Here is a 15,142-nt window from a genome sequence, read left to right on the forward strand (position 1 = left end):
AATAAGTCGAAACCGATGAATATAACCATACAATAACATAACGTTATAATTTAGTTGATATATTGATTAAGATTTTTTTTAAGTTATAAATCATTGCCAATGTCTACATGCATATAAGACCAAACTAATAACATTATTGATTATATTCCTAGTTTAGAATATTGTTTAAATATTTTAAGGTATACATTTTACTACGCATTGTAAGTTCATAAAGTCGCTGTCATAAATCTTCGAGGTATGCGCGTCAAAGTTTTCATTCAAGAATATATAACGATACTTATGTTTTTTGTTATTCTAAAAAGAAACATATATACGAAATTAACAGATTGCAGAAGAGATACATCCGAGTTTGATCTTACAAAAATGGAAGCTAATAAGTACCTATTTATTTGCATACGCTGATCAAATATGTCTTGAATTTAAGGTCAGTTTAAGGAGTAATCGGAAGTGTAAGCAAATCTGTCAGAGTTACGAGAGGCAGAGATGAATGAGTGTTGGTGCTCGAACGGCCTCCGGGCCGCCTCCGCGACCTCCGCTGTTTCGTCACGAACGCCACATTGCCAACTGACCACATTAGGAAGTAGATGTTTCTATTTATTTTGTCATACTATTTCGTCAGATACTAACATAATCCGTCCGATGTAATGTAACTTTATAGCATATATTGACATCTTGTATTACTCATAGTTGTTTTTGTATTCAAAGTTGACTCGTGAGAATTATTTTAAATAGTTGTCTCGTTTCTAGATTATTTTTATTTTATAAACAATAAATTAAATAACTATTAAATATGACTGAACGTACATCTATTAAAGTATTTATTACGAGTTATTTTATTACACGTTATTTATACAAAACGAATAATAATCAAACTACTACACGCTAATATCGGCGTTACACGTAAGTGCATATTATATGATTGTATTCATAGTTATTATAATCATGTATTTAATAAATATGCATGATATATTAAAGTGTAATAAGACAGTACGCATTAATATATTATAATAAATTTTAAGCACGTCAATCGATCTGTCCTTATATATTAAATGGATTCTTCATGGTAATTGCAGTATTTATTTGAAGTACAGGATTTATTATCATAGACGAGGATTAAAACGGAGTATGCGACATTTATCATTCATCGCGTAGCACAATGGATGCACATAATTACATCTGTTTCAAAAATAATTCTTGTATCATCGAATGATTCTGAATCAGAAGAGAAGACTGTAAGGACAAATTCGAAACTCACCGCAGTACATGATCGATAATCGTCAGTCAGTGATACGCTACATTGACCATTATAATTATAACAATCGAAGGATATACGCGTCAAAATTGCGTATCAATGTAATTCGTATTTTAATTGTTTTAGGAATGGAAAACGAAGTGCGTAATAAGTTTTTACAGAATAGTACTGTTTAATAGATGTGATTCATTTTGCCATACGAGTATCTTTTTATCAAATATTAAAACGCATATTTTAGCGATGGTTCAAATTACGAAGAAATCTACACTAATATAATACATATGAGAGTAATCTGTGTATCTGGATATATGTTGGGCTGTTACGTTTTCACGCATAACCACTGAAACAAATTAAATGTCATTTGATATGAAGCAGGCATTAGCTAGAACCTAAGTCTCAATGGAGAATATAGGATACTTTTTTTACACTTAATTGAGCATTTGATGAGCAATCCCTAATCGCGAACAAAGTTGCGTGCGACACATTGATTTGAAAAATGGTTTATATTTACATTGAATAACTTCTTTTAACTTTTGATCAATATTATATCTTCATTATTATTTCTGATATTGTATCATAATTAAAAATAATCTAATCATACAATCATATATATGTCTCACTAAATTAGTAACGTTATGTGAAAAAAACAATAAAAAAGGTGACAAATACACAGGACGAAACACACCTGCTTCTCTCATAATATTTCCTAAAAAAATATATTATCAATATTTCTATACACAAAACTTGATATTGAAAAGCTTTGAGCGAACCATTCTAATAATAGAATACTTATTTGTGTGATAAACAAAAACGAATTAGCAAAATACCTACAAAATACGAAACTTATATTTTGTGTAGTTTAACGAAAATAACAGGCACTATCAGTTCGCGTATTGAGGCTTAAAGTTTCATAGAGCAATAAAGTTGCGCCAGCATTGTTCAAAGGACTCACTTTTTAAGCATGAAAGCCTTGCTCAATTCCTTGAGCACGGTGGAGACGATAGCACCGGCGGCGGGGACGGCCAGCACCGAAGCGTCCATGCAGGCAGACAGCGCGGCGGGGGCCAGCACACCCAGCCGACTCAGCCTCGGGCTATCCTTCGACATCACTTAAGCTCACGAAACCCACAAGTCTCAAGTTCTGTGTAAAACGCACGACCGTAACCGCAAAGCGATCTGCTTCGCGCGCTGTTTCAAACTCGAATGCGCACTCGTCGCGGCGCGCGAACTCACTGAGCTGTTCCTGTCAACTTATGATTGTAAGATTATTATCCCTTAATTGATTAAGGCTCCCGAGAGCCTGACAAGTCTGTACGTTTGAGGAATTTGCGGTAATTATTATTTAACGCACTCAGATGAAGTGATTCATATCCAATGTTGTAATCAGTTATAGTGATTTAATTATGATATTTTTAAATGATAATAACATTAATATTATTATGTGCGTGGATTTATCGTAAAAATATTTATGCAAGGAACGAACGAAAAAAAAATTAAATTTGTGAAAACTATTTTAACTAACTAGGTATAACTATTACGCATTCCTAAATAAACACTTTACATTAATTCAAATACTCAAATACAAAATATTTTTTATCGAGTTTCTTTATTTCTATCATTATAATAATATGATCATCTAGGTTATCATGTTTGAATCAAATGGAGTACGAATATTAAGTACGCATATTGAGTACGCATAATTTAGACATATTTTATTTAGTGGTAGGACTTTCTGCAACTCCAGTGGAGTGCAGGTCAACTCACTCATAATATCTACCGCTGAGCAACAATACTTAGTATTATTGTGTTCCAATGTATGGATGAGCGAGCCATTGTAAAAATAAACAGAGTAATTACACCAGATATATCTTAATTCCCAAGGGTGGGGCGCCTTTTCGATGAACTTCTTAGAATGGTGACCATTCCATCAGGTAGCTAATCTGCCGTGTATACCCAGTTATAGTGTAAAAAAACTGGCCTAATCCAGTGTGACTTATAAAATTGATGTCTCTATAATTACACATACCTACTTATTTCATTGTCATTAGTCAGCTGCAAATTACTACCTGTTTGTTTGCGTAATGCGTCACTTACAAGCTCATCGGAAAATAATGAAAGCCATGCATTTAATACTACAAAACGAAGGGTGAGTATCAAAATATTGTTATTATATGATATTTCTGTGACGTTATTTATCCGGAAAAGCTGGTTATGTATCTGGCAGGGGGGAAATCTACTAACTGTTAACAATAAAGTTACATTATCGATTGAAACTTAGATTGCCAACTTCGAATATTTTCTACAAAAATAAATATCAACTTAATCGTTTCTGAAGGAAATTCTATTTATTCATATGGATAAAAATACGATACTATCGAACTGATAAACGATCGAGTTTAATTTCGATTATGATAAAGAGACAATTAATTAGTAGAATTGGCGCCGTTCTCATAATCACAAAGAGAATGCGCCTTAGTCTGTCCATCAATCGGCAAAAACGTAAATGAAATTGCATTATATAATAATAATATAAAATGTGTCAATGTTGCAACGCAGGATACCTAATCGATAAATATTTAAGGTATTTCAATTATATTCTGGAAATTTTTATTATCTTAAAAGTTTTACGTCGAAGACATCGTGTGCGTCATCTCTGGGACATTTAATTCAAGGTTAACGTTTTGTTAATTATATAATTATAGCGTTCAATAGAAATCATTTTACTATGTATCGAATGAATAATCGATTTAAAAAATATATATTTAATTCAAAAACGTAACGATTTTTGAAAAAAAGAAACTTTTATTTTTAATGATATAGCTGACGATATCGTGAAACGAACTATTGCCCAAATACACTGCACTGCAAGAACCAACCAGTAACCATTCCTTAAACAAACATCGAAAAAGACCAAAAAAGATCTTACTATATCTTAGTAAATATCTATCTATCTTAGTAAACTTCATACTTCCAATTATTGAATATTTTATAAAACGTATAATCGTTTACTTGATAGTAGTTTGTTAAATAAAGCCCGTTTGGGTTGATCAGGCCTATCAGAAAAAAGCATTAATACCCACTATTCAAATATTCTACTGCCAAACCACGATGCAAAGTATTGTTGCGTTCCAGTTTGAATGGCAAGATCGTAAAGATCCATTTACTTGTGATTCGGACTGGCCGGCACAAAACCATATTGTAGTTTTATTTTTTTAAGTATACCTTTACTTTAAAACAGATTCTAGAGACATTTTTTTTTTTTAAATTGATAATGTAAAAAAACTTCCTACTTCATGGTGAATGATTTATTTCAATGTTACGATTACAAGAATTATTGTCACTCTTCTTGAATGTCTTGTTTTTTGTTACTTAGACAAAAAAATAACAGAAAAAAAGACGGCGAGTCTACATGCATCATTTATTATTTTTGTTGAAATATTACTTTTGTTTTTACATTTATGACAAGAAGTGGGTTCTCTCTCTCTCTATATATATACAGAGATAAACTACAGAATAATAACGGTGACATACGATTGGTCGGACTTTTTTTTATGGTATAGGTTGGTGGACGAGCAGATGAGCCACCTGATGGTAAGTGGTCACCATCACCCATAGACAATGACGTAAGAAATATTAACTATTCCTTACATCGTCAATGTGCCATCAACCTTGGGAACTAAGTTGTTATGTCCCTTGTGCCTGCAGTTACATTGGCTAAATCACCCTTCAAACCGGAATACAACAATACTGAACAATTTGGCGGTAGAATAACTGATGAGTGGGTGAATAACCTACCCAGACGGTCTTGCACAAAGCCCTACCACCAAGAGTGAGAGGATTGACGAACTTCGATAGATATATCAGATTCCAGATTCAATCATCCAAAAACATCTATAGCAGCCGGTGTTCCTGCGCCTCAACTGGCTGCTATCTTGTGAAAATGCCGTCACATTATGAGAGAATTTGAGCTTGCGCACATATTTCTTCACTATTCCTCGTTGATATCGCCGCTATGACCAAAAACGACCGAATAGAAAGATATCTATAGCACCGTAAAAATTCTTATATATTTCAGCGTGGCTTATATAATACGAATAAGAAAATTAATACAATTATTTTTGTGCTCAATCGTTAACTTTAAGGTCTAATATGAGTAAGTAAATTGATGCCATGTTTGTTGATAATATGTAAAGCGTCGCGCATGTCAGTAGAACGAATTTGCAAGGTGTAATTATTCCAAACAAAGCTGTTTGCATTGATCAACTGTCAATTCGGTCCAATTTCGTACGAATGACTAATCGCAGCGCCACCGGGTTCAATCTAAACCATACAGAGACCAACTCAAACATACAAAATCGAAATATAAATTGTAGGTACTTGTGTATGTCACTGAAGTGCTTATATATAAAGAATATCCAAACAGTTACCTGCATAAAACCTGCTTACTCAAAAAATATCATAGATAATTGAAAAATAAAAACTTGATAAAAAAACGTATGTATGTAGTCAAAAACGTTCCGAACAAAATTTCTTACGCAGTAAATTTCAACGGTGACTTCGATCGACGCGTTCAAAAAAGCTTAATGAGCAATTATATTTCACCGCATCCTTTCAGTGACGCACTTGCTATGTGCCGGGAATACTTGATCGGTAAATCTTGCAATAACAAAGGATAGGTGAGGCCTTATAGAGCGGAACGGAGTCATCTTCCTAGAGGAAGGTCAACGAGCACAAAAGTCACGTAGACCGGGCACGCTCTGAAGAGGCCGCTCTGTTTTATTTCCTGGTCGTTTTGGAGGTTGTGTGCGAAACTTTCTCATGAATCAAATATTTATATATATAAAAGCAAAATATATAGCATCATTATATTTAGGCTAAGCAGTGGACTTCGATGAATAATATTTTTTTCCAATAACTTGCGATACCCTTGATGGATTTCATTTAAAATTTTAAACATTTCGTCAAGTTTAAAGGAAAAATTGTATAAATGCTACGGAATTAAAAATCAGTTTATAAAATCATATACTTCAAAATAATATAATAAATTGATATTTTAATTGTGTATTCGCTTTGATAATAATTAATCTTCACAATAATCACTTGAAGCCTGCAGTAGCCACCTCATCGCGTGTTTACGTCAATAAATAATAATAGTAATTGTACTCAAGTACATGTGATCAAGGAAGTGTTTATAAAGTGAAAGCAAAAAGAGCTTAAATAATGACAAAACCCCACCTTTACCATTCATTTATACAATACGAATAAAACACGTTTTTAAACAAAATTACCTACATTATCGACTTAAAAATCTTAACTAAGTAAAACTGGCCTAGTATTTGCCAAATACATCTAGTAGAGTATTTAACTAATGAATTGACATTGAAAAAATTTGACATTGACATTGTAAGAAATATTCATCTTCCCTTAGATCGATGTGCCTGTAATTACACTGGCTTACTCACACTTCCAACTGGCACACAACTACCAATATGATAGTCTGGTCTGATTTTGGTGTTTGGATATGAATTATTAAAAGAAAATAGTAAATAAAATATTTAATAATTTAATATAATTGCTTTCATGTAACTATCTTTGATATAAATAACGGGTAATACCCGATATCAATTTACAAGTACTTTGTATTTGAAAACGTGACTAGACATTATAAGCACACATACATAATCTAATAACTACGAAACACACAAGGTCCCTTTTAACATCAGAAATGATGTTATTGTTTGTCGCTAGTACGGAACGTACCGAATGACGTTTCCTTGTGGATGTTCTTTCGGTAATGATATTTACTTTGCAACTTTGGCCGTGGTAGAACGGCCCAGTCCAGAGACTTTGAACGCTTTCGAGTTTCGTATCCTTTGTGACACAATTCGGCGATATCATGTTTTCTATATACGACTAGCCAATCATCGGAATTCGACCTTCTTTTATTGGCTATGACTGATTTTTCTTTAATACTGTAGGAAGTCGACATATAGATACTAGAACTTCCAGAAAATTGTCCCAGCTGCCGTCGTTGATATCTCGTTGGCGGTACACTTTGACCGCCTTCCTCTCGACTCGCAAGCCAATAATGATGAGTAATAGGATCCCGAGGTCCCCAGTGCCTCGACGGACTAAACGATGACTTCAGTTTCTGCAATAAAGGCCAAAATACTAAACTTCCTCAAAAGTATTTTTAAAGAGATCACACTTGAGGAAACTATACGAGGCAGGCAAATATTACAATTTAACGAGGTCTTGTCCTTAGAGAAACATTTACGGAAAATTAATAAGCTACTTCGCATGTAAGTCAAACTTAAAACATTCGCGTTGCTTTAAATGATAATCACCTGTTTTAAACTACTAAATCTTACCCCGATGAAATCATATTGAACTTGTTTAGATACTGATATAGCGGCGAACATGAAAAATAATATAAAAACAGCACAGGCGCTGGAAACGACTGCAGCCTGTTCCCAAGGAGCTTCAGTCCAGTCTCGCTCCTTAATGAACCAAGTTATAGTCCACCATAAAGCAACAGGAACCATTATACCAGGAACAGCACACCAACTCATGATCCATATTTTTTTTATTTTTCTCCCAGTGAGAAATTCAATATCTTCAAGCAATACTTTCCAACCTGTTGATAAATTAATGTTCCATTATTAATTCATAAATAAAAGCATACGAAATCTAATACAATTTATCATTTAAGCTCTTTCAATACAATGTTAGCTAAGACAGACAGCTTTTTTACCATATATAAAAACAAACGCTGATATCTCCAGGATAGTAGCCACGCTTACAAGGAAGGGGACCACGACGTCCTCAACGACTTCAAGGCCATGGGCTCCCACAAATACCAAAGCTATAACCCCCACTGCACTGACCGCTGAGCTGCCCATCGAGACATGTCGCCACTTGTAGCCACCCACGCGCCGGTAACGGTCGTAAAGAGGGTAAAGAAAGGTTAACTGCAATTAAACAGGACTGTATCATTCCACACTTATGATGGTAATAAGGCCCATTTATACCTTACTTATATATTATATTATATCGTCACTCAACCTGAAGGATCTTATGGTATCATCATCCGGTAACTTGTCATATTAAAAACCAATCACGATCGCATCAGGAATTAGTTGCTCTGTGCCTTTGCAACCCATTATACGTTACTGATCCGCCCCTTGGGACGTTGATATTGAAGTGAGATATCCTTTCTCAATCAATAGACTATCTAACGCAAATATATATATTTTCAAATTGCATTGAAATACTCTTCAGACTTATATACATAAATAATAAGTAAAAAGTTAAGCTAAAACATGCTGATGAATCAATTTTTTTGGAAATTTACATAAAATCAAAGTAATGTTGCGTGACACATAATTCATTACATTTTAAGTCTTATGCATCCAAATATCATACCATTGTAATAATCCCTGAGAGCGTCAACATAGCAAAGCATAGAAGCGGCCACGCTTTGCTAAGATTATTTTCGACAGAAATCTTATATATTTCCATGAGCACGGCCAAATTCCCGGTTTCTTTTTCCCCCTCGCCTCCAATCGCGAACCAGAATAAAACGGCAGCCCAACTTGCTACAATATTTGTTACAACAAATGTAAGCGAATTCCTATAATTAAAAAAAAATGGTATTTAACTCCTATAATATTTTTAAGACAAAAAACATATCCATGACATCAGAATAATTATTTTCCTAGAACTTGTAATTAAACTGGCTCACTCACACAACAAAGTGTGACTTAACCATAGAATTGATAGCGAATTCAGAAGAGCCGTTATTTTTAAATTGCCATACCATTGAACATCTAAATCGGCATATATTGATTCCCCTGATGAAATCAGATATCCACCCGCTGTTTGAGAAGTGAACAGCGCTTGTACTAACGCACCGTGCCAGATATTTGGACGCACATAATTCTTCCAATCACTGACTTGGCTAAAAAGTTCAACTTTTTGTTGGTTACCAATAACACTAACTATTATAATCGCTAGTAGTAACACCGTGGGACCAAGTGCATATAGCATCCGTTTCATTAGTTTTACTGGGTTGTAAAGACTGAAAATAAGAAAACACAATATGTCGTATATTAAAAATAACATTAAAAGGCAACGAAAGAAGACAAAGGCACTTCAATTACAAAGTATTCGTCACATCTATAAAAGGAAGCCCGTAAATGAAAAACTGTTACGCAAGCATGCTTTCTTCTTAAAGTACTTGCTTGGCATTTAGGAAGACATTTACAAATAAATAAAAGAATTTATAAAAATACTATCCTAATGATTATACTTCTATTGTTTTGAAATTATATTTTCATCAATCTCGATATATTTCGTTCACATCTGACTTAAAATCTACACTCATTAAAACAGTGATGCTCGCCAACGATATTAAGAGCCACGCGTTCGAACGGGCTATATCGGTTGATCATTATATAAAGGATATCACATTACTTGTACAACATTATATAAAATTTATAATAACCCAGTTAAATAGTTGTGACGAATATGAATAAATAAGCAATAGCAATAAATAATTATGTGTCAAATTTGAATAGCCAGTGAATAAAGCATATTAGGAAGGCATTGTAGTACAAAAAATGATGTAACAAAGGACAATAAATTAAATCCATTACTCACATAAAAGGAAACACTATCCAAAACACAATTACAATAAACGCTAGAGCCACATAATACTCCGGCCGATCATCGACGGGCGCCAAGAATGTTTCTCTAAAATAAATAATCAAAAAGTAAAAAATTTGAAAGGTCAAAGACTTCTCCATTTAAGGAGTTAAGGACTTGTGCCATCGTTCTGCTGCCACGCGGAGTACACACCTGTGGGCTTTCCGTCGAGCGCGAGTTGAATTTTAGATACAAATTAAGCACAAGAAAGGTGCTCGGTTAACACTTTCTGGGTAATTATTACAATGTTAACTGCTAACATGGTAATAATTACTCATATGTTGTACTATCCACCATTTACCACCTCCCCCTCATTGGCATTTGCGCTTTACGTAAAATAAATAAAATAAGAAATAGGTCACACGTTGGTATATGGTCACCACTTCCCATAAGTCTTAGCCCTGTAAGAAATATTAACCATTCCTTATATCGTAAAAGCCCCATCATCTATCAATGTTGGGAACTAAGATGTAATGTCCTCTTGGCTGTAGGTAAACTGGCTCAGGAATAATTTATACAGGATTTCAGCAATATTAAGTACTGTTGATTGGTGGTAGAATATATGATGAGTGAATGGTACCACAATGTAACCAGACGGGGTTGGTTAAAGTCCTACCACTAAGCATTATGATATTATATGAGTGTATGTATGCTGTAAGTATCTATCACGCTGTATAATAAATGTTGTGTAATAAAAAATAACCATGTGTATATATACATATGTTTCTATGTGTGTGTCGGTGTGTTGGATTACTGAATCCCATAGAAACATGCTTTGTGTTAAGACCTAGAATTATACAACATAGACCTTTTCAAGGGAACACGTTGTATCAGACAATTGCTTACAAAACCTAATTAACGAAGCATCGCAATGTTGGGCATTCGCTTAGTACCTATACATATAAAATATAGTTTATATTTCATTATAATGAGTATCATTTATCTTAATAATATGTTTAATATCGCTGTCATAAGAATACTTACTTCAAGCACGCTGTCACGTTGTATGTAAGTTGTGCGTCAACAGCCTGAAAAAAATAAACATTAAAATATTTTCCAATAAAATTACATACCGTATCTCAATACCAAAACAGCTTTATAGTATGTTAAAATTCGCAAATTAATACCGAAGCGTCAATGAACTTAACACATATCAAATAAAATCACACAACATATTCTAGTAACATAGCTTGCCAGCAACTTGCAGTTTATATTTACGCATGAAATTTTGAAAATCGATGTACATTGAAGCGCTAATATTGATACATGTAATTTTTAAAAGTAATAATTATTTTTATAATCATTGTCACATGTCACTTTCTTACTTCAATCTTTGTTCAGCGGTGAGTTTCCACTTTGTCCTCACAGAAAACTTTACTAATTGATAACGTCGCTTTTATTTATTACATTGAATAGTCTACGCTTACGAGAACAGATCCAAACTGAAGTAACAGCTTCAGTGGCATAGCTATCGTAGGGCCAGGTGTTGCAGTGCACCAGGGCCCTGGAGTTCAAGGGGCCCTGTAAACTAAGCCTTAAGCTTCTGAAGCTAGAAAATCACGACCCTGCGTACAAGATTTCTTATTTGGTAGGTATTTATAATTTTAAAGAGTAATTATTAGATAAAGAGGGATCGGAAAGGGGGGGTTTTGGCCCGATTCTTTTTCTATGCACCGGGGCCCGTCCTCACCTAGCTACGCCACTGGACAGCTTAAATTTTCTAGTAATGTTTCGCACTGCGTTATTTCGTACAGATATTTATGTAATATACATATATATTTTTACTTACATCCTCTACAGTCTCTGTCGGCGGATTTAGTAGCTCAGCGCAATTCCAATACGGTATAGAATTATTCAAAGTGTGAAAAATATACATAACAGACAAAGCTAAGTATAGCATTGAGTATATGGAGCATAGGAACGATATTAATAACCTCAAAAATCCCACACCTGCAAGCAAAATTACATGATGTAGACTTTATATATAACACACATATATAGTTATTATACATTGAGTAAATATTTATGACTGTGTGTTGACAAATTAAATTTATGTAGTTAAATTCTCGACTCAATGAGTTGAGATGGCCGAGTGGTTACAACGCGTGCATCTTAATGGATAATTGCGGGTTCAAACTTGGCGAGTACCGCTGAATTTTCATGTGTTTAAAATTCATTACGCCTTCGGCGGTGAAGGGAAACCTTCATGTGTCTAATTTCTTAGAAGTACTGTCAATTCCACCAACCCGCATTGGAACAGCGTCGTGGAATATGTTCCAAACATTCTCCTCAAAGGGAGAGGAGGCCTTAGCCCAGTAGTGGGAAGTTGACAGGCTGTTGTTATAGTTAAAACCATAAAAAACGACGCAATCATATCCGTTGATTATAATACTGGCCGTATGCACCATAGTTAACAAAGAAATTAATTTTGGAATAAAGAATAACTAAATATTAACTATATTTTCGGTATAATCAACATCTTACATTACACACAACATTTGGTAGTAGATTAAAAATTTCATATTGTAACATGATGATTCAAAAGCTTTTAAAACCTTGAACATTAATAGTAAAGTTATAGGTGTCAAAGTACATTCATTTATTCGATGCGTATCACTTCTAATTGATATCATTATTGCTTTTATCTCTTTACTCGATGGTAAACACATCTTTTATAATTATCATATCGTGATCGAAATCCAATTGAAAATAATATATATTATTATCTTTAATTACGTATGTACTAAATGCATCGTCAGTGTTAGACAACCCATTTCTTCACAAACAGACAAACAATACATAAGGGAGTTATCTACATATGTACACGCTTTTGTACAGACCCGTTGTAGCTATTGATTATGTTATTTGTTATTTCGTTAATGTTTTACCTTTAAAGAAGGGCACTGCTTTCCAAATACCTACAGCGTCTTGCTGGCTGAGCTGCCCTACAGCGAGATGCAAAAGAACCACGGGAAAGGCCACCAATGCCGACGCCACAGTGATCAGCAACAAGCTTTGCAGACCACCGTACCGAAACGCCTCTCTCGGTGTTCGCCAGGTAGTATTGAAGCTCAAAGCCACGGCGAGAGTACAAAGGTGACAGCCGATCTTTCGCCAACTTAACAATTTCTTGAATAGAAAACGAATATTCTTAAGAATATATTTAATACATTCTTAGTGTGACCTGTTTATCTCTCTTTTGAATAATAAAATAATTATTTTATTCTTGTTTATAAAATATTTCTTACCTTAAAGTTGCCTAAAGTGATCATCCTTTAACAAAACGTGACTTCACATGAATTGACACTACATTAAACCACTTCATTCACAAGTGTTGAGAAAATTGTACACAGAATGTGTGATTCTTGGTCTGCGATCGTCCCAGATAGAGGAGATAACGAGATACCAAATGTAACGGCGAATCGATCTCATTTAGTGATGATACTTATCAAATTCGATATAAAATATCAAGTGGTTTCCCTTCGACTGTTTACTTATAGATAATATCGCTGTTAGACGCTTCTTGCATAAACCAAACGAGTATTGTTTCGTGAATAATACCGTTGAATAGTATATCGCTCTGTATTTACTAATTGATCGATTGAACATCAGTAAATTGTTTACAAACATCTACTTTTGTACCGGCAAGGAAGTCTTATAAACTTTATAATTAAACACTGATAAATACCCATTGGCTCTATACATTGTCACAATTTTATTGATTCAGTTATTCACTAAAAACCTGAAACTGGGACCTTAAACAGTCAAGTGAAATATTATATAATCTATCTTTTTTATTACCCAGGAATACCAATACTTAGTTCAACCTAATAAAAAAATGAAAATAACTTGTAATATCTTACTTTAGAAATGAATCGTAAAAGTCGACCGTTGGTGTTATGGATACATAGAACTTAAATACGTAGAAAACTATAAACTACTAGCTGTCAACAGCGCCTCGTAATTTAGGAGTTGTTTATTTGGTCTGATGTATTAAAATGGTTTTCCCTGAGGTTCAAGTTTTCTAAATACTTCTACGCATAATTTCATCATAAATTAATTATTGACAGAAAGATATAGCTACTTTTGCATTTGTAATGTTTCAAATTAAAATATCAAAAAAGTCATTTTAAACTAGTTTCACCCATAAATAGGGAGCGATGGCGATAACCGAGTGGGCGAGAAAGCTGCGCGAGCGAAACAGCCAAGCACTCCAATGCGCTTGTGAGTGCCTACAGCTACGATAAAAATATAAATATAAAAATAAATATGAGACAACATCACACACAATACTCTGATCCCAATATAAGTAGCTAAAGCACGAGTGTTATGCAAAATCAGGAGTAACGACGGTACCACAAACACCCAGACCCAAGACAACATAGAAAACTAATGATAATCTATATCGACTCGGCCAGGAATCGAACCCGGGACATCGGAGTGGCGTAACCATGAAAACCGGTGTACAAACCACTCGACCACGGAGGTCGTCAAACCGATACGATACGATTGATTTTCTTTATGGAGGTTCATTTTATAATTTTAAAATTTAATTTATTATTAAAATAAATTTATATTTATTTTTTATATTAATATTTGGTTATTTTCGTAATAAAAGATTCGGCCGAACAAATTGGATGTGTCCTGCGCTGATGCAGCCTGAACGCAAGCCAAACCCTCGTCAAGGTGTGTAACGAGACGATTCATAAAAACTATTAAGAAAAGCTTACATCAGTTACTCAAGAAGAAAAAGGAATCAGGAAGTAACAGTATTTTATCGCATTTCTTAAAAAAACCGTTCCTGCTCGTCGCTGCAGGCATTTCAGGCCAATAATCTCCACTATCATTCAAGATGTGAAACTCAGGCTTTATATCTAAGTCTCTACTTGATGTTCTAGAAGCAGGCATATAAAGATAGTCCTTGCAAGACCGATCGACAAGGCGATCCCTCGAGGCTTATTATTGTATTTATAGAATCATAGAATGCGTAATGCAATGTGGCAACTATCAAAGTGACTTGGAACAATAAAATTTAATACATTTGTGTCCTGTTAATAAGACGACCCTTTTTATTAAAATAAATAAATTAGAAAATAAATAAAATATAACTTTATAAAAATTAGTTTAAAATGAAATTATTTTATTGAAATACCTAACAGAACACTGAACAACAATAAAGCAAAT

The 15,142-nt window shown here is 34.0% G+C and overlaps 2 protein-coding genes across 3 annotated transcripts in view; both read right to left on the reverse strand.

The window, feature by feature from the left end:
- LOC124543206 (tyrosine-protein phosphatase corkscrew-like) overlaps positions 1-2,506 on the reverse strand; it is a 28,597-nt gene extending 26,091 nt beyond the window's left edge. The window contains exon 1 of one of the 2 annotated variants that reach the window (XM_047121321.1): positions 2,205-2,506. In XM_047121321.1, the coding sequence (XP_046977277.1) occupies positions 2,205-2,359 (155 nt within the window). In that variant the 5' untranslated portion in view covers positions 2,360-2,506. The remainder of the gene's footprint in view (positions 1-2,204) is intronic. The other variant, XM_047121322.1, reaches the window with a different exon arrangement.
- A 4,268-nt stretch (positions 2,507-6,774) lies between these two features.
- Positions 6,775-13,382, reverse strand: LOC124542841 (sodium-dependent nutrient amino acid transporter 1-like). Its single transcript, XM_047120723.1, has 10 exons — positions 13,207-13,382; positions 12,847-13,087; positions 11,748-11,908; positions 10,943-10,986; positions 9,914-10,006; positions 9,072-9,332; positions 8,678-8,885; positions 8,007-8,223; positions 7,624-7,889; positions 6,775-7,403 (listed from the first exon to the last, which is right to left on the reverse strand). The coding sequence occupies exons 1-10, from the start codon at positions 13,228-13,230 to the stop codon at positions 6,984-6,986; spliced, it is 1,935 nt and encodes a 644-aa protein (XP_046976679.1). The 5' UTR covers positions 13,231-13,382; the 3' UTR covers positions 6,775-6,983.
- Positions 13,383-15,142: the final 1,760 nt, after the last annotated feature.

The sequence above is a fragment of the Vanessa cardui genome, chromosome Z (genome assembly GCF_905220365.1).
Source record: "Vanessa cardui chromosome Z, ilVanCard2.1, whole genome shotgun sequence".
NCBI lineage: Eukaryota > Metazoa > Arthropoda > Insecta > Lepidoptera > Nymphalidae > Vanessa > Vanessa cardui.

Bases quoted from the DNA above. Each gene is read 5' to 3' on its own strand.
- LOC124542841 (XM_047120723.1), bottom strand. From the start codon at position 13,230: ATGATCACTTTAGGCAACTTTAAG. The intron at 10,007-10,942 runs GTAAGTATTCTT...TATTTATTTTAG, and splicing joins AACGTGACAGCGTGCTTGAA to AGAAACATTCTTGGCGCCCG. The intron at 9,333-9,913 runs GTGAGTAATGGA...TCTTATTTTCAG, and splicing joins TGGATAGTGTTTCCTTTTAT to TCTTTACAACCCAGTAAAAC.